Source organism: Phodopus roborovskii, unplaced genomic scaffold (genome assembly GCF_943737965.1).
Source record: "Phodopus roborovskii unplaced genomic scaffold, PHOROB, whole genome shotgun sequence".
NCBI classification, from domain to species: domain Eukaryota; kingdom Metazoa; phylum Chordata; class Mammalia; order Rodentia; family Cricetidae; genus Phodopus; species Phodopus roborovskii.
Window position 1 is genome coordinate 43,467,893 of NW_026126480.1, and position 17,721 is coordinate 43,485,613.

Sequence of the window (17,721 nt, forward strand, 5' to 3'; positions counted from 1 at the left end):
AACCTAAGGGAAGGAGGGAGGCCCTAGTCCCTACTCCAAATGACTTGACAGATTTAGCTGACCCCTCCAGGAAGGCATCACCCTATATGAGGAGTGGTGGGGGGAATGGGATGGGAGGGTGGGGGGGGGCATAGGAGAGTGGAAGAGAGGGAGAATTGGAGAGGGAACTGGGATTGATATGTAAAATAAGAAAAATAAATAAATAAATAAAAGATTCACATGAAAACCTTTAACTTAAAGCCTCATATTATGCTAATAGAGTCTTAATAGATAATAGATTTTTTCAATGTGTGTTTTACTCAATAAACTTATTGTAAAAGAAAAAAGAGAGAGAAACCCTGTCTCAAAAACCATATAGATACACAAGTATGGATATAAATAGATATAGATACATAGTTATAGATACATATGATGAACAATAATGAGTAATTTAAATTTTTCTTGTTTTATTTTCATGTATTTAATTTGTGCATTATATAGAGAAGTATGGCTGTGGCTATGGACATGCACATGCCAAAACTCAAGAATGGGGGTCAGAGGACATCTTGCAGGAACCAGCTCTTTCTTTCCACTATGCAGGTCATTAAAAAATGGACGAGGGTCATAAGGTTTGGTGGCAATAACTTTTGCCCACTAAGCCATTGTTGCCTAAATCCAAATTAAATAATAATTTAATAGTAGGTCCACAAGATGCCACAGTAGGTAAATATACTTTCCACTGAGCCTGAGTTTGATCCCCAGGTCTCACATGGTAGAAGGACAGAATCAACTCCTGAAACTTGTCATCTGATCTCCAAACACAAAGAGACACACAGACACACACATCATGGCCTTTGCACATGTGCACACATGAAGGAAATGAAGTTAGTAAACTTGTAATAGTTTAATAGGTAAGAGTAATCTTGAATTATTAGGTCTTCAAGGTGGACTGTGATCAAGACTGTCCCTTCAAAACACAGCACAATTTTGTAACTACATGTTTGTTTCATTTTTACAAAGCTAGAGATGGAACCCAGGGCCTTGCACACACTGGGCACTTCAGTGTTCTACAATGGAGGGATGCCCCCAACTCTAAGCAACTGTTTTAACTGGAGTCAAGTAAGTGCTCATTAAATGTCTGACTGGACGGCCTGCCAGTAAACTCCATGAGGGTGAGGCTTCAGCATGCTGCTGCTCACATTGTCTAAGTCTGAGTGTTAGGGGCCATTTATTCTTGAGGACTTCATAAGATCCACTCCTTGTCACTGGCTTGTCAAGGCTGAAGGGTTCTCAATGAGATTTTCAAAGGAACTATCTTTCCGGAACAACATGTAGAATAAATTCTGGTGCCTTCTCCTTTTCGCTGATTGTTTGTCTACTGAAAAACTGACCACCGTGACTATATTTCACCTCTAACCTGTTCATGCAGGGTTTCCCAAGGCCTGAGTTCTACTTGTGTCTAACCCTCATTAAATGAACAAAGCCTGCAAGGCAGGACTGCCACTGAAGAACCACAGCACAAGGTCACTTCATCCTCTATCCTTCTGTATCTAACTCTTGACTCTGAATAAACGAGTTCAGAATGCCTATGTACCTAAAAGCCTTTATTCTTGTAGTAGAGTAAAATAACTGATCCTAAGGACAAGATCATGGGGGCTACAGTACTTTAAACTGGCCACAGGAAGACAAAAAACTCAGGCCTTTATTACTGGAGATAAGGAGGCCAATAGGGAAGGGCTGTAGGCCCCAGACCACACCCCTTGAAACACTCTAGACCATAGACTTCCCCACTCATTTCCCTGCCATCATGAAAAAACTCTTCCCAGGCCAGGGGGATATCCATGGTGAAATGTGCAAGCATTGTCTAGGAAGAACATGGTGTCATGGTTACAGAAGCTATCACACTGGACCATCACTCTGCCATGCAGATTGTCCAGGGAGCTAGCCAGTTACTACTGTCAGAAATAGTGCAAATGTGATGTGAGACAGAACTCAGAATAAAATACCGTCCTTGGAAGCATATTCCACTGGCTTCCTCTGCTCTTGCTTCTGCTGATATCGGGCCTTCTGATAGAAAATGATGATGACCACGGTGACAATATTCAGAAGGATGACAAGCAGAACGAGCCAAAATGAGTATCCGTAAGTATGGGTTGTTCTCTCAATGGTGACCTCTGGATAAAACTTCTGGGACAGTTCTTCTGAGAGATGGTTGGACTCAGTATTCCCCACGAACAGTACCATGGTCAGGAACACAAAGGATGCTGAAAAGAAGATTGAGCCTCATAAATGATACAAGGAGGCATTCTTAACATTATTGCTGTCTGTACATGTGTGAATGGATGATGCATGTATGTGTCTTTCTGTGGTATGTGTCTGAATGTGCACACACATATATACACATATGTGTAGGCCAAAGGACACCACCAAGTGTTTTTTCTATCACTCTCATTACTTATGCATTTATTTTTGCAGAGTGACAGAGTCTCCCACAGAAGCTGGAGCTCCCTGTTTCAGTAGCAAGCCTCCAAGATCCCCATCTCCCCGTAACTGCCCACTCAAGGGTATGGTAACAGATGTGCACCACTCTTCCTGGCCTTTTTCTTGGGTGCTGGGAATCTGAACTTGGGTCCTTATTTCCTTACAGCAATCACTTTATTCACCGAGCCACCTATCTGTCTTTGTGATGTATATTTTAAAGTTATTTATATTTATATGAGCATGTGTCTGTGTGTGTGTGTGTGTGTGTGTATGCACACATATGTGTAGGTAGCCACCCACAGGGACCAGAGTAGGACATCAGATCCCTTAGAGAAGGTGTTAGAGGTGTTTATGAACCACCCAAGGCAGGGTGGGGAGTGGGGCATTCCAACTTAGGCACTTATGATTAGGGACCGGGCAGCAGTCACTCTTAATTTCTGAGTTATTTCTCCAACACAGGCGCGCGCGCGCGCGCGCACACACACACACACACACACACACACACACACACACACACACACACACTGGGAATTTTTAATATCACTTATTTTCTTTATGGAATGCATAATCCATAGGTAGTTATTGACTAGCTACCTGGGATTTTACAGCATTTCAGGAAGAAGGAGAATGTAAAAATAAGAAGTAGTATGTACTTGCTCATATATGGATTTTAGACCTAGAGCAAAGGATCACCAGCCTGTAATTCACACCACCAGAGGAACTAGGATACAAGGTGTATTCTAAGAGATTCATATAAAGTCCCTCACAGAAGCGGGAAAGGACAAGTCCCTCGGAGCACAGGGGAAGTGGGGGGGTCAGTGAATGGAGACAGAAGTAGGAGAAAATGAAGGGGAGGAGAGGAAAACATGTGCGACTAGGAAGATTGAGTCAGGCTAGGAATAGAAGACAGAAGAGAGAGAGAGAGAGAGAGAGAGAGAGAGAGAGAGAGAGAGAGAGAGAGAGAGAGAGAACATAAAAGAGGGAGCCAATATTGGTTTGAAGAGAAAACTGAACCTAAAGAAAGGTCTAGAGACCTACAAGACTGCCGCCAACCAACAATGTGAGCTTCCGTGGAAAGGCTACCTACCATAAATGCCCTTCCCAGATAGTGAGATCAACAACTAACTTATCCATGGAGCCCTCATCTAACACCTGTTGGAAACAGGAGCAAACACCCATACCTAAACACTGAGTTGAACTAGAACCCAGATGCAGATGGAGAGGACAAGACTTCTATGCAGAAACACATAGAGACAGCTGACCTGAACAAAGAGGAGCTAATGGCCCCCAGACTGATAGCTGGGGACTGACTCAGGCCCCCCTGAATATGGGTCTCAGCCAGAAGGACTGAGCAGTCTAAGGGATCTCAGACAGTGGAACCAGGATGTATCCCTGGTGCACAAAAGGACCTTGCAAACACATCCCCCATGGAGGGATATCTGCCTTAACCTAGAGACAGGAGAGAAGTCCTGACCCCTACTTCAAATGACCTGTCAGATCTACATGACCCCACCTGGATGGCATTGCCCTACATGTGGAATTGGGGTGGGGGGATGGGAGGGGAGGGTGGTCAGGGTTCATGTGAGGAGGCATAGAGGGTAAGAGAGAGGGAGGGAGAGGGAACTGGGATCAACATGTAAAATAATAAATTAAATTTTAAAAAAAGAAAAATAAATAAATAAATAAATAAATAAATAAATAAATAAAAAAAAGAAGTAAGAAAAAAAAATTAGATTCTAGGCACTAAATTCTAAATATCGTTCAGGGCAGTATCTAACCTGCAGGTTCAGATCCCATCAGAAGCTGTGGCTGGGCGACTGGCCCACACACAGCCTATGCCCCAGGGCCATGTATGCAGCAGGTCTGAGAGAGTGGGCAAGAGATGGAGGGTGGGTATGGGGAGGTGTGAATGGCCAAAGGGAGACTTGGGGAAACACCAGCATTACAGGTGGAAGAAGCCACCTCCACAAGAGCAGTGGTGGGCAGTGGGCCACCCCCAGCTGAAGGAGTGAGGCCCATCAGCAGAAAGAGAGCCACAGGCTCTCAAGTGCTAGATATGTGCTACAAGTGCTACATAGCTCTTCCAGTCAACTCCACTCCCCATGGCTCAGCCAAGTGTGGCCTTGAACCAGGAAGTATCTACAGCAAAGCAGACTTACAGTTGCTTAGGTGGGCGAGAGGAAAATAGTCACCAGGAGACATGAGGTCTCTGGTGAAAACATATGGAAAATAATGGTAGTGATTCCCGCAGTGGCTAAGAACATGCTCAAAAGCAACAGGCGACGTGTTTTAAGTGGGTAATATAAGTGGCAGGTGATTCGTATACCAGGAACTCTGGAATGAGAAAACTTTGGGAGGAAGATGAGGGTGAGGACGGATGCTCACACCCAGGTGGGCTCTGACACATCAGGGGAATGCCCAGGATGAAGTCTGTCTGGGATCCTTGATTTGCTGATCAACACAGAACGTGTGCAGCTCAGTGAAGTCTCGGGCATCTGCTGTGTCCCAATCCAAATGCACCTTGAGGGAAGCTAATTAGGAGGGTTTGCATGAGGAGAATGTTTGAACAACCCTTGATGACACACCTCACCCACAAAATAATGCCTTCATTTCTTAATTATTTGCATGAACAAAAGTCCTGTTCCTCTGATGCTCACTGGGCGCCTCTTGCACCTTCATTATCCTTCATTTTCCTCTTGTGAAGTTTCTAATAAAAGCTTAATTAATCATAAAGGGGTGGAATGAACACAAGGTTAATTCCTTTACCCTAAAGTGAATTGTCTGGAGCTTTGATTTGCACAGGGAAGAGCTAGCATGCAGACACCTCAGACACCTTGCCTATCTGGGCCCCTTAGAGGCAGATGCCTGGAGCCATGGGCTCCACAATGCTTCTGGTTAATTGCTTACCCTTTCTTCCTTCCTTCCTTCCTTCCTTCCTTTCTTCCTTCCTCCTTCCTTCCTTTCTTCCTTCCTTCCTTCCTTCCTTTCCTCCTTCTCTCCCTCCCTCCCTCCTTCTCCCCCTCCCTTCTTTTTTTTTCTGAAGTATTGGAATTTAAATATAGAACCTTGAAAGTAGTAAGCAAGAGCTCTAGCACTGAACCACACCCCGGCCCTCTTTTCATTATTTATGTGGATCAGGGCCTTGAACTCTTTCTGCAGCCAGAGAGGTCTTGAACTCACTTGGGTGGTGGTAGGGTCTTCCCATCTCCTAATCTAGCTGCACAGCTTCTTCAGAGCTGTAGATTGAAGGGCTGCTGGAGGCTGGGGAGGGCAGGCAATAGTGAGCTGTTCTTAAAGGCTGTTTTTAAAGGTGGGGTCCATCCCTATTGTGCTATGACATCCACTCATTGATTTCTGTGTTCTCCAGTTGAGGGACAGTATGTCTGGAGCAGATGGCTTGTGGCACTTTCTCTGGATCCAACCTTCTCCCCACCTACCTTAAAATCCCCTGTGGCTAACCCGGGCCACACTGGGGCCAGTATGAGTTGAGGTCATGGGGCACAAGCCTCAGGCAGTGAGTGTTATTGCTATTTCTGTCCATCAGAAACCAACCAGGCAATCCACTTCCTATTCTACACACTGGGCCTGCTCACCTCCTGCAGGCCAGGAGAGCATGGGCAAGCCAAGCTCCGCAGGGGATTGTAGCATTCTCATTGGCCCCAGGGCCTTCAAGTCAGTCTGACACCAGTCCTTCCTCACAATGTCCCGAAGGCCAGGAAGCTTTCCTTGCCATTGACAAACAGAAGTGTCTCCTTAGGATTAGCCTCTTGCAAACCAGTTTTCACTAAACGCTGGGGGTGTACGAGGACAGAATCTGGCTTACTGAGCACTGGGACACAAAAAGCTACCCCCAACTCCTATGCTTGCCTCCTCCAAACCCAGGTCAGAATGCATACCTGCCCCTTACACACCCCTTACTAGTGGCTTTAATGCTGGCCTCACTGCCTCCCTCTCTGTATCAGAATATACCCCTGAGGCAGAAGGACTATGAGGGGAACTCTCTCCCCACAACATAGCTCTTTGTGGCTAGATATAGGCAGGCTGAGTGGGGCACTGTCCAGACTCCTTTTCCTGTTTTCCTCTACAGACATGTGTGGGGCCAGATGGAAGCCCCATGGCCTGCAGACAGGGCAGTACAGGCCCAACCTAGCCTCCTATCATCTTCCCTTCTCCTCAGGGAAACTCTCCTCCTCCCCCATGTGCCTCAGAGACTGGAGAACAGCTGACCCTGGATCCAGCTCTAGTACAGACACCTGTTCCTAGCCAATCTGATGGGTCACTGTATCTTTCTTGGTTTTAAAGATGGCCAGGGCCTGTCAATGGGTGAGTCCATGAGAACTGGGCCCAGTATGCTCTCCAGACTTCTGGGAAATGGCAGGCCTTTCCTCTAGAGCTTCTGCCGGCACATTCCAGGATGCATACAGATAATTGACCTTCAAGAGGACTGAACTGTGTAGCTACAGAAAACACTCTGGAAAATCAATGTATGTAGTGATGAAAAGAAACAGACTTCACAGGACACTATCTCCAAATCTAGCCATGTCTGAGGCCTCTGCTTCTGTTGTCTCTGAGTTACATGAACAAACTAAGAGAAATTTGTTATTCACCCTAGCAGTGAGTAAGGTCTGGTAGCTGGTGGAAGGCCCTTGACACTAGGAACCTTTATCTGGATTTGTAACCAAGTCCCTTAGCCTCTGGATCTCACTCTCACTAGGCAGATGTGGGGGCTGCAGTGCATGGACAAAACCCACAGTCTTTTACTGAGTCACAGCAGGATCCACTTTCCATCTGGACTCCATCCTCCACCCAGGTACCCACTCACAAAATAACAAAATCACCTAGCAACCACACAGCATCCAAGCCCATAAGAAGAGTGTTGGCCTGGATGGCATCCTCCCTTGGTCTGTGACTTAGCCTCCCAGGTGTGGCATCTCTGGAGTCCAAGTTGCCTCTTGCCCCTTGTGAAGGCAAGAAGGAGAGCAATATGTGATCGTGTGTGCATGAGCACATATCAGTGTGCATACATGTACACTTATGTGTGCATGTGTACATGTGTATGCATGTGTATGCCCATGTGAATGTGTGCACATGTATGTGTCCATGAGTCTTCTCAGGAAACTCACCACTGAGTCCGTTCCAGGTGTAGACGCCTGTAGGACCTAGGAACGTCTGGTAAGGGTTGCTGATGCTGTTGTAGAAGGTAAACACTAAGCTCAATAAGGAAGCTCCCAGACTCAGGACCAGGAATACGATGGCCACCAAATGCAGAGTCTTCTGGGAAGAATTGCCCAGTGTCCCTAAAACTGAAGCAACATTTGGTGAATTCACAGTGCAGAATACACATCCTAAGTACAGCCAAGCTAGAGAAGGTGTGGTGTCAGAGAAGGAAGCAGTATACCATTCATAGTGCAGGAACAAGATTGCATGGACGGACTGAGAGATGGTTCAGTCAGTAATGTGATGCAGATGCTCAGTCCCCAGAACCCACCCAAAAAAGCCAGAAGTGGTAGTGAAAGCTTTCAGTCTCACTGTTGAGGAGAGAGCTGAGACAGCTGGATCCTGGGGCTCACCGGACAGCCAGTCCAGTTGAATTAGTGAGCTCAAGTTTCAACCAGAGACCCTGTCTCAGAAACCAAGAAGGGCATCATCTGAACAATAACATCTGCAGGTGACTTTTACCTCCCCATACACACAAATACATATGCATATATACCTGCATATATACACTGAGTACACATGTGCATTCAGGAACATACACAAATACACAAGAATGAGACGACATCCCTCGTGGCAGGCCAACCAGTGACTTTACATGACTGCATAACCACAGCCCTGATGATGGCTGGATGTTTATTTCAGTTTTCAAGTTCTAGTAGAAATATCCTTTATACCTGTAAATTCTTTACCAGTGATCTCTGCCCTCCGAGCCTCACTAGTAGGATAGATGGCAATTCCATCACCATAGCTTCCCTTTGGGTCTGAGAATTAGCTGCTTCTGACAGAAACCCTTAGGGTGGCTCACTGTTTAAACCCATGTGCAATGAGGATCCCATAAACCCTGTGGCTTAAACGAATTTGATGAGCCAGGAGCAGATGACAGAGAGAAAAAAAGCTGGGGAATAGTCCTGGCGGAAATGACCAATGCTACCTCATAGTTAGCAGCGGAGATAGGAAACTGTTTCTTGCTGAACCAAATCAGGGTGCTTTCCCTGGGTCCAGACTCCTCCTCTCTGGCTCCAACACCAATGGCATCTGGGAACACAACCCTCTGGTTTGCCCTCAGAACTTCCTGCTCAGCTCAAAGCACTTTGCAAAACAGCATCTGCATGTATCTTAGATGCAAAGATGCTCCATAGTGGATCTACACCCCTGGAAAATACAGTGCAGGTGCTCTGGGCTGAGTCATCAGATCCCTAGGGCTTCAGAGCTCTAGCAGCCATTTTCCAGGGCAGCACCTAGCTTCCCCACTTCCTGCTCTACTCACGCACAAAAGGCCAGGCATGGCAGGAATGCTCTTCCTAGGTGCCCTGAGCATCTCTAATGGCTGTCAGTGTGTGTGAGGACCCCACTTGGACGTGTTTAGAAATAGTCTGTGATGTCCCAAGGAAAAGACAACCAGGGAAAGAAAGATTGTTGTGCTGACTAAAACAACACTAACAAAATCACTGGGAACTGCAAGCCATAATAGCCACAGAGGAGTGATTAAGAACTAGCCAAAGGCTCCTTCCTCTTCCTGCTTCTCTGGTCCCCAAGGATATGGAGATGTTCACATCCTTGCTCAGCACAGTTTTAAGTAACAGGAAGTAGCCAGGCAGATCTGGATTCTCTGCTTCCAGGCCGGTGTGTGCCGGCTCCTGTGGGACAGGAGGAGCTTCAAAGCACCTACTGACCCATGTCCTACTGTGTGCCACCATCACTCTCCTTACAAGGAGCTCCTGTCTGTCCCTGTACGGAGAGAATTATTGAGAAGTTTTCTGTGTGTATGCCCTTGATTTCACCACTGCTCCAGATGCTCACTGTGGAACTGCCCACCAGGCACCCATGTCCCCTTTCTGACTACTCAGGGAAAATGAAAGTCCCCATGTGACTGAGAGACTTGTGTAAGAAGTGGGAACCTGCTTTCTTTTGAACACATGAGTAGTGTTATTTCTTATGTGCTTTACAAATACTTGGAGGTATGTATGATAATGCTGTCAGTCATCTTCAGACAAGGGAAGGAAGGAAGGAAGGAAGGAAGGAAAGAAGGACAGAAGGAAGGGAAGAAGGGAAGAAGGAAGAGGGCCTGGAGAAATGGCTCAGTGATTAAGAACACTGGTTGCTATTGCCGAGAACATGAGTTTGATCCTACCACCTACAATAAATAATTGTAAACTCCAGTTCCAGAGGGGTCAACACCTTCTTCCAACTTCTGTGGGCACATGGCACTCACATATACATGCAGGAAAAACATAAAGTAAAATAAGTAATTCTTTACTGAATTATGCTTCTGAGTGATCTAAGTGGACACAGGACCCCAGGATCCGACATTTACCTTGTGTAAGAGTTATGTGCTCAGCCGGACCTTGGTGGTGCACACCTTTAATACCAGCACTTGGGAGGCAGATGCAGGTGGATCTCTGTGAGTTTGAGGCCAGCCTGGTCTACAGAACCAGTTCCAGGACAGGCTCCAAAGCAATACAGGAAAAAAAATGAGAGAGAGAGAGAGACAGAGAGACAGAGAGACAGAGACAGAAAGAGAATGTGTTCAACCCAGTTAGGGTGAGACCATCTTAAGTTTTAAATCCCCATATTTATATTTTCTAAATCTGCAATGTCCTCCTATTGGACAAATTAGGCATGAAAGAGGTGGGACTAAAAAATAAAATGGGTGTTAGCAAAAGTTCCCCATGAAGAAAGAGAAGGCATCCCGAGTAATGTGTGATTGAGCCCAGAGCAGGCATCTCCTGGAAGGAAGTGGCCTGAGGGCAGCAGCAACAGATAGATACTACTGCATAATATGGGGCACTGGCTTAAAGGGTAAAGGGATGTGCAGGAAAGAGGGGCAAAGAGACAGGAACTCAGCTGTGGCCTCTGCTAAACATTGACATGCATCCCTTGTAACCCCAGGAGAACAGAGCCAGCTTGACAGGGAGTGGACCATGACCTCCCACCCCCACTGTAGAGCATCTCACTCCGTAGAGGCACAAGGGCAAAGCTCAGTTTCCAGAGACAGCATCTCCTTGTCGCTATGGTGACTGGACTGTTCAGTGACTTCTGTCAATGACTCCTTTGGAGGAGTGATCCCTAGCCTACATTCTCTGCCCTGTAACCCAAATGAGGCTGTCAAAGGCCACCTGGACTGAGGCTGCACTTGTCCCTGACTTAACCAAGTGGAGTGTCTTGCCTGCTTCTCCACACTCTTATGTAAATGGCATGTTTGGGAGGTTTTGCTCGGACTAACTCAGTACGTGCTTATTTTGAAACTGAAGGGAGGTGACATCAGAAGGAGAATAGGAAAAAGCAACAGACCTAGGGAGACACACCCTGCCAGAGGTCCAGGCTGGTCCCTGTGGATGTGTCAGCCATTCATTACTTCAAGGTGGATCCACTTCCCCTTCTCCAGCAGCCAGGCCGGGAGGAAACCCTCCATCTCAAGGGAAGTTGGCCGGGGACAAAAGAGCTTTCTCTTTCCTTGGGAGAGTTCTGAGTCAAGGAAATAACTGGAATATTTAAGCCACGAGCAGAAACTTGAGTATACGGAACATGCCCTGTGTCCCAAACACCTGGAATTCTCTGGATATCCCTCTGCTTCACAGGCTGATCTAGAGCTGTAAGTGGATGTTCATTTGCAATTGCAATATCCCACTAAGAAGTGACCACGAAGGGCAGCAGGCATGGCTCAGTGGATGAAATGCTTGCCCTGGAGGCATAAGAGCCTAAGTTCAACCCAGTGCTCAGAGCCCATGATTTAAAAAGAAGTCAGGCACAGAGCCTGTAATCCCAGCCTTGGGGAGATGAGCTTGCTTGCCAGCCAGCCCAACAGAATCAATCGGTGAGCTCCAGGTTCCCTTAGAGACCTTGTCTCAAAACACAAGGCAGAGGGGGTTAGAGAGACAGCTCAGCAGTTAAGAATGCTTACTGTTCTTGTAGAGAACCTAGCTTCCATTTCCAGCACCTACACGAAGGGTCTTCTTACAGGGGAGCCAATACCTTCCTCTGGTCTCCTTGAGTACCTTCATCCATGTGGCGCACATAAACTTGTACCAGCACAGATACATACACAAAAATTAAAAAAAAAAAAAAAAACAAAAAACAAGATGGGACATAATTGGGAAACATACAGTGTTGACCTCTGGCTTCCATGTATATGTGCACAGTCATGAACAAGCACTTGCACTTGACACACATGCACAAAAAGCAAAAGAAAATGGCAATCAAATTTAGCTCTGCCTTGACTTTCAATAAGATTTAGCAGTCATAATTTTCCAAAGAGAGTTAATTTGGGGCTGTTGACTCATACTTTCCTACGTACTTTGGGGGGGGGGCAATTCATTTTAATTTTAACTGCTGCATTGTAAAACTTATTTCTGAATTCCCTGCTGCCTAGATGTGACAGCTCTGTCTTTCCAGCTCCTGCCCCAGAACTCAGACAATGATAGCTGAAAGTTTGGTGAGAGTTAGCTAGAATGCAGTAACAATAACCCTCTCAGCATCTGACAGCTGCTCCCTCCCCATAAAATTAGTAGATACATGGTGTTCTTTTTCTTTCTTTCAGGGGACAAGCTTCTGAATCAGAAGTCCCTTCACAATTGGAGCTAATTGCCCTGATTCCGGTGGCCTCAGAAAGAGTCCAAGAACAGGCGGCTGCAGAGATGACAGTAGACATCTCAGCCGGGCAGCCAGACACCCAACTCCCCAGAAGGAGGATGCATTCACTCAGGTCCCTCCTGCCATCTGCCCTCCACCTCCAGATCTTGTTTTCGGTGCGTTCATAGTCATTGAGTGTGATGGCTGATACCCTCAACTTACAGGATCTAGAACTATCAGCGAAGCAAACCTCTTTGCACGACTGTGAGGGACTTTCTAGATTGGGTTAAGTGAGGTGGGCCATCCACATTAAAAGTGAGAACCAGCATTCACTCCCCCTGCCCCCCCCCCGTTTCCTACCTGTGGATGTGATTGGCCAGCAGTCTCATGCTCCCACCACAGTGACTTTCCCACTATAATGGACTATGCTTTCAAACTGTGAATCAGAACAAGTCCTGTCTTCCTTAATCGCTTTTGTCAGATATTTTGTCACAGAAACAACACCAGTAACTAAAACTGATTCTTCAGGTGGGAACTGATTCCACTCCCTCAGCCACCTACCTGGCCACCATGGACTTGTCCCAGTGTGATGCTTACATTAGTGGACATCACAGTACTGATAGGTCTTAGAGCAGGACCTGGGCATTCCCAAGAAATTACAGCTAGCACTTCAACCTCTTGGACAATTGCCAACATTGTCTTGGGAGAAAAATGACTAAGACCTCTGGTTTGGTCCCCCCGTTCCCTCCATCTTCTTCCAATGTGGTAATATCTCTAAGAAGGGACAAGGGTAAACAGCCCTTCTCCAGGAAACATGTCCTGATACCTGAGATGAAGTCAGGGTAGAGAAGTAGGGAGTCTTCATAGTCTCAAGAAATCAACTTCATCTGTTCTTTACTTTGCAATTAGTTTCTTGCTGTATTTACATTCTCAGTTCAGTTAAGTGCAATGGTGAAATCACAGAAAAGGAGTGGGAGCCAGTGGAGATTGGGGACAGAGGAGAGCCAGATGGTGAAAGTCCACTGGTGTTAGTTGGTCTTTGGTCTAGGTGCAGCAATCAGAAACCCATGAGCCTGACACTTGTCCTCAGCCTGCCTTGAGGTTATGTCCTGAGCTATCACCAAAAACACCAATTTCAAGCACCCTACTGCCAAGGGGCAGGAAAGAAATGCCCAACTCTTGTGTCCCCCTAGTATCTGGCCAAGGCAAGATTGGTGTCCATCAACCCTGAGTCAGAATTACAACCTTTTGTCCTAAAATCACCCAGTGTATTAATCACTTTTTTTCATTCCTACAATCAAGTGCTTAATGAAAGCAATCGAAGGGAAGAAGGGCTTATTTTGGCTCACAGTTTGAGAATGTAGTCCTTCATGGTGGGGAAAAGATGGCCACAGGAGCTTGAGACACATTGCAGTCAGGAAGCAGAAAAAGGGGTGAATGCCAGTGATCAGTTCACCTTCCCCATTTTCTGTAGTCCAAAACCTCCATCCATGAGATTATACCACCCACTTAAGGTGCATCTTCTCACCTCAAATAAGCCAATATAGAAACTCCCTCTCAGACACGCCCAAGGCTTGTCTCCTAGGTAACTCTGTTTCCCATCAGGTTGGTAATCAATGTTGACCATCACACCTGATGTTATGTATTGACTAAAATGTCCCCCACAGGCTCAAATTTTCAAGACTCAGACTCCAGCCTGTGGCACAGTTTTGAGGGCTGTGGAAACTTCTGGATACACAGACTGGCTACTACAAGTAGAGTACTAATGACAGGCCTCTGAAGGTTATAGCCAACTTAATTCTGGGTTGTGCTTTCTGCTATCTGGTCCACACTATATGAGGAAACTATCTCTCACTCCCACCATCACGGTTTAACCTTCTCTGCCATGCCCTTCCTGCCATGATGAGCTAGAATCCCTCTGAGACCACGAACCAAAAATAAACCTCCTCTCCCTTAAATTGTTTCTCTTAGGTGTTTTGTATCATAGTTACATGAGAAATAATGCATCATATATATATACATACATACATACATACATACATACATACATACATATATATATGATCTTGTGACCAAGATCAAAGAGACCTAGTGCCATGGGAAAAGAAACTTCATTCCTTGAAATTCCAAAGTTATTCTTAAAAATGCTTGGTCAGGATGTAGGCTGAGTAATCCTGGAGATCACTTTCTGAGGGACACCACATCCAAGTGACAAATTGCCCCATTCCTGCCATCCCCTTAGGCCCTGATAACATTCTCAGAGGGGTTGACATCATCTTGATCCTGTTATAAAGCACTCAAGAGCCAATGGGGGGGCACACCCTTGTGAGTGTAAGCACAGGTCCTCCTACCTCATCTCCAGCTATTGTAGAGACTTACGTGAGGGCAGGGTGTTGCATTTCAGTGGAGAAGGAGCTTGCCCTTGCCCTAGATAGGGAGAATTTCACTATAGAAACTACAAATCCTATCAGTACCTAAGTCTAACACCTTCACTCAGATAGCAGGTATTTTGAGCTAAAATTATACAGCTGCAAACTTTAGGAGTAGCAAAGACCTTCACTCATGACTAGACAGAGCTAAACGATTACTTCTCTGGATATTGAACAAACCAGGACTCATCTAGCCTACTTGAGCTCATTGCCAGCCCAGCTCTATGACAGAAAGTTTCCTGACTAGGGCTCACTAGGCATCATCTCTGTTCATTGATCCATTGTTAGGGGGACGATTTTGATGCTTTAAACCAAACACTATTGCCTGTCCTGCTCTTTCATTTCAAACTCTGTAGTCCAAATAGACACAATATGTTAGACCTCCCTGTAGAAGCATAGCAGGGCCTGGCGATATGCATCACTGCCTGAGGGTTTCAGTGTGTCCTGGCCTTAGCCACAAAGCTGAAACACTTGACTTTTCAAGGCAAAGTATCTGCCATCTTCAGTGCCAAACAGGACAATGCGAATTTGGTTTTATACAGATTTCAGTTTGCTACCAATGATTGGCTAATGATGTACGTTGCAGCTCTGACTTACTGGCAGGAGAGTAAAGTGTCCCACTGTAAATACTGGGTTGACAGGGTAAACAACAGGGGATCTTTAGCATTGCCTATATATTCTAAGGATGAATTCCTGTCTAGGAAAACTGCTTACATGTTCAGTGCTTACCACAGTCACAGGTATGGAAAATCCCATAGTCCCTGAATGACCCTTAGATGCTAACCAGTAACTGTAGAGCATCTTCCTCCCCTAGGTAGTTGTTGACCCTCTGGAGCAGTGGGAGGTTGGATGATGAGTGTGAGGGGTTGTTAACATGTGGCTTTCCAGGAGCAAAGGATAAAAGCAGACAGAAACAGGCACAGGTGACACAAGCATTCTGCCTCTGTTGGTACACTAAGGGAAAAGGTCCAGCTGGCACTGACCCCATGCTGTGCTCCCCCTGACTAAGGCTGTTCTTGCCCTCTAGACACCAGCATGCTAACTCCCAGTCATGTAGAGCTGGCTTGCCAGGCCTGACAGTCTCTGTACTTCTCTGGGCCTCCCTAGCTAGAGACTCCGGTCTTCCATTGAATCCATCAATCTCTAGATGGAATCAGCTGACCCAAGCAAACACTGTAGACTTCTGTCTCAAATATAAAGCATTTAAATCCACTGAAAGATTCACAAACAAGCATAGTTTTGGTTTTGAAAAGAGTATCACTAAAGAGCCTTTGAAACCTTGACTCCTGGTTGCTGTAGAACAGATCTCTTCACACTCCTGAGAGGCTGCGGCCAGCAACAGGGAAGGGAATAAGTAGCTGAAACCTCAGGGAAGATGTAATTTTCCTACCACTCAAAGACCCATGGGTACCTAGAAACACATTGCCTTGGATTTACGGAAACCATTTTGTTAACGAAGTCATAAACCTACTGGAACTCCATCCTAGAGTATGGACACCAAACATTACACTGACATAAGGTAGTAGGTGGTACATACTTAGAAGGTTAAATACTCCCAATCAGCTGTACAGACCCTGAACACCTCACTGTGAAACTCAAAGCCCACTTAGATGCTATACAATGTACAAACATGGCTTTTACATCTCAAAACACCATAATGTCAGATTTCAAATGCAAATCCCAAGTAGCTACATTCACTTATCCTCAATAGTTTCTTAATTTATATCTATTGAGAGCAAGACATTATTATATCAGAAATGAGGAACAAATAGGAATTCCAGTAAGTGATAGAATTAATAAGAATTAAATGTCATTTCTAACAATGAGATAATTTGGATACAAAAGTGTAAGTTCAAGAAGCTGAGAAACACAAATGGGATATTGATGGTTTCTGCTACACATTCTTCCTACTCGATTACTTACGAACTTCTGGATGGAGCTGGTTGTCCCATGTCAAAATCCATGGTCAACATCCTTTAAAATGCTGATGCTGCTGGCTATTAAACACTATAAAACTGCCACATACTTTAACTTAAGTATTTACTTGTCAACAAACTATATATGTACCGTTCAAGCTCAGCTGCTGCTAGAATGGTTTAGACTCTGACAATTACAAGATAACCAATGCCAAGGAGCCGGAAGTAATTATAAACAGCTTTTCAAGATTATGAGCTAGCCCACTGATAGCCTAACTTGGGGTTTTGAAGAGATTAGTTTTGATGGCTATTTAGCCCAATTCCAAAATGATGTCAATCTCACTCACTCCTGCTATCCCCATTCAGATTAGGTGATCACTTACCATCAAAGTTTTTGTCCAGATCTTGAAGGCCTTCGTTCAAATGCCGAGCACTAGTACCACGAAAAAGACCATAGGTGATGACAATGGTACCATTAGAAATAACATCTGTGAAGAAAATAGTGCTGGTGACCCATGCCTGTGTCCCCAGAATCGAGCAGATGACAATAACAGAGCCAAGGCTTGTGAGAAAGCCAGACAGGAACATCAATGTCTTCTGTGTGGTTGGCATTTTCTAAGTAAAATAGCTCTCTGGAATAAAACAACAACCACCCTAGAGTATTTGGGGGCCTTATCATTTGGGGCCCTGTGTTTAGGAAAGAAGTCTAGTATTCTGTTGTGAATGGAAAGCCTGTGTCTTCTTAGGAAGTTTTATGCTCCTGAACATTGAACTGTGAACAAGGCCATAAAGATGTGCAGACACTGAACTTTGGTCTACAACAGGTGGTTGCTATGGCTGCAGCCAACCAGCATAAAGAAGGGCTGGACAGTCCTCCCAGGACTTCCTCAACCACATGACTAATTTATAACCTTTATCATGCCATGGAAACCCGTTCAACTGTGTGAGGACATAATTTGAATTCTCAAATGATGAGAATAGAGACCTATACCCCAAAGGAATGATAGCACAAGGCCCCAGTGCCTTCAAGAATCACCTTTTATGATGGATTTATCTTTTACTGAGATCCTCAAAGCAAACGTCAAGCCTTTTTCAAGGTCCTGTGGAGTAGAAAGAGAAAGGTTCACCCT

At 45.4% G+C, this 17,721-nt stretch overlaps 1 protein-coding gene across 1 annotated transcript; it reads right to left on the minus strand.

Moving 5' to 3' along the window:
• Positions 1-1,859: 1,859 nt before the first annotated feature.
• Positions 1,860-17,377, minus strand: Clrn3 (clarin 3). The gene is made up of 3 exons (XM_051192062.1): positions 16,975-17,377; positions 7,584-7,763; positions 1,860-2,243 (listed from the first exon to the last, which is right to left on the minus strand). The coding sequence occupies exons 1-3, from the start codon at positions 17,201-17,203 to the stop codon at positions 1,972-1,974; spliced, it is 681 nt and encodes a 226-aa protein (XP_051048019.1). The 5' UTR covers positions 17,204-17,377; the 3' UTR covers positions 1,860-1,971.
• Positions 17,378-17,721: the final 344 nt, after the last annotated feature.

Coding starts and splice junctions, on each gene's coding strand:
- Clrn3 (XM_051192062.1), bottom strand. CDS start 17,203: ATGCCAACCACACAGAAGACATTGATGTTCCTGTCTGGCTTTCTCACA. Junction 7,764..16,974: donor TCTGGACAAAAACTTTGATG/GTAAGTGATCAC, acceptor ATGTTGCTTCAG/TTTTAGGGACACTGGGCAAT. Junction 2,244..7,583: donor CACCTGGAACGGACTCAGTG/GTGAGTTTCCTG, acceptor TCTTCTTTTCAG/CATCCTTTGTGTTCCTGACC.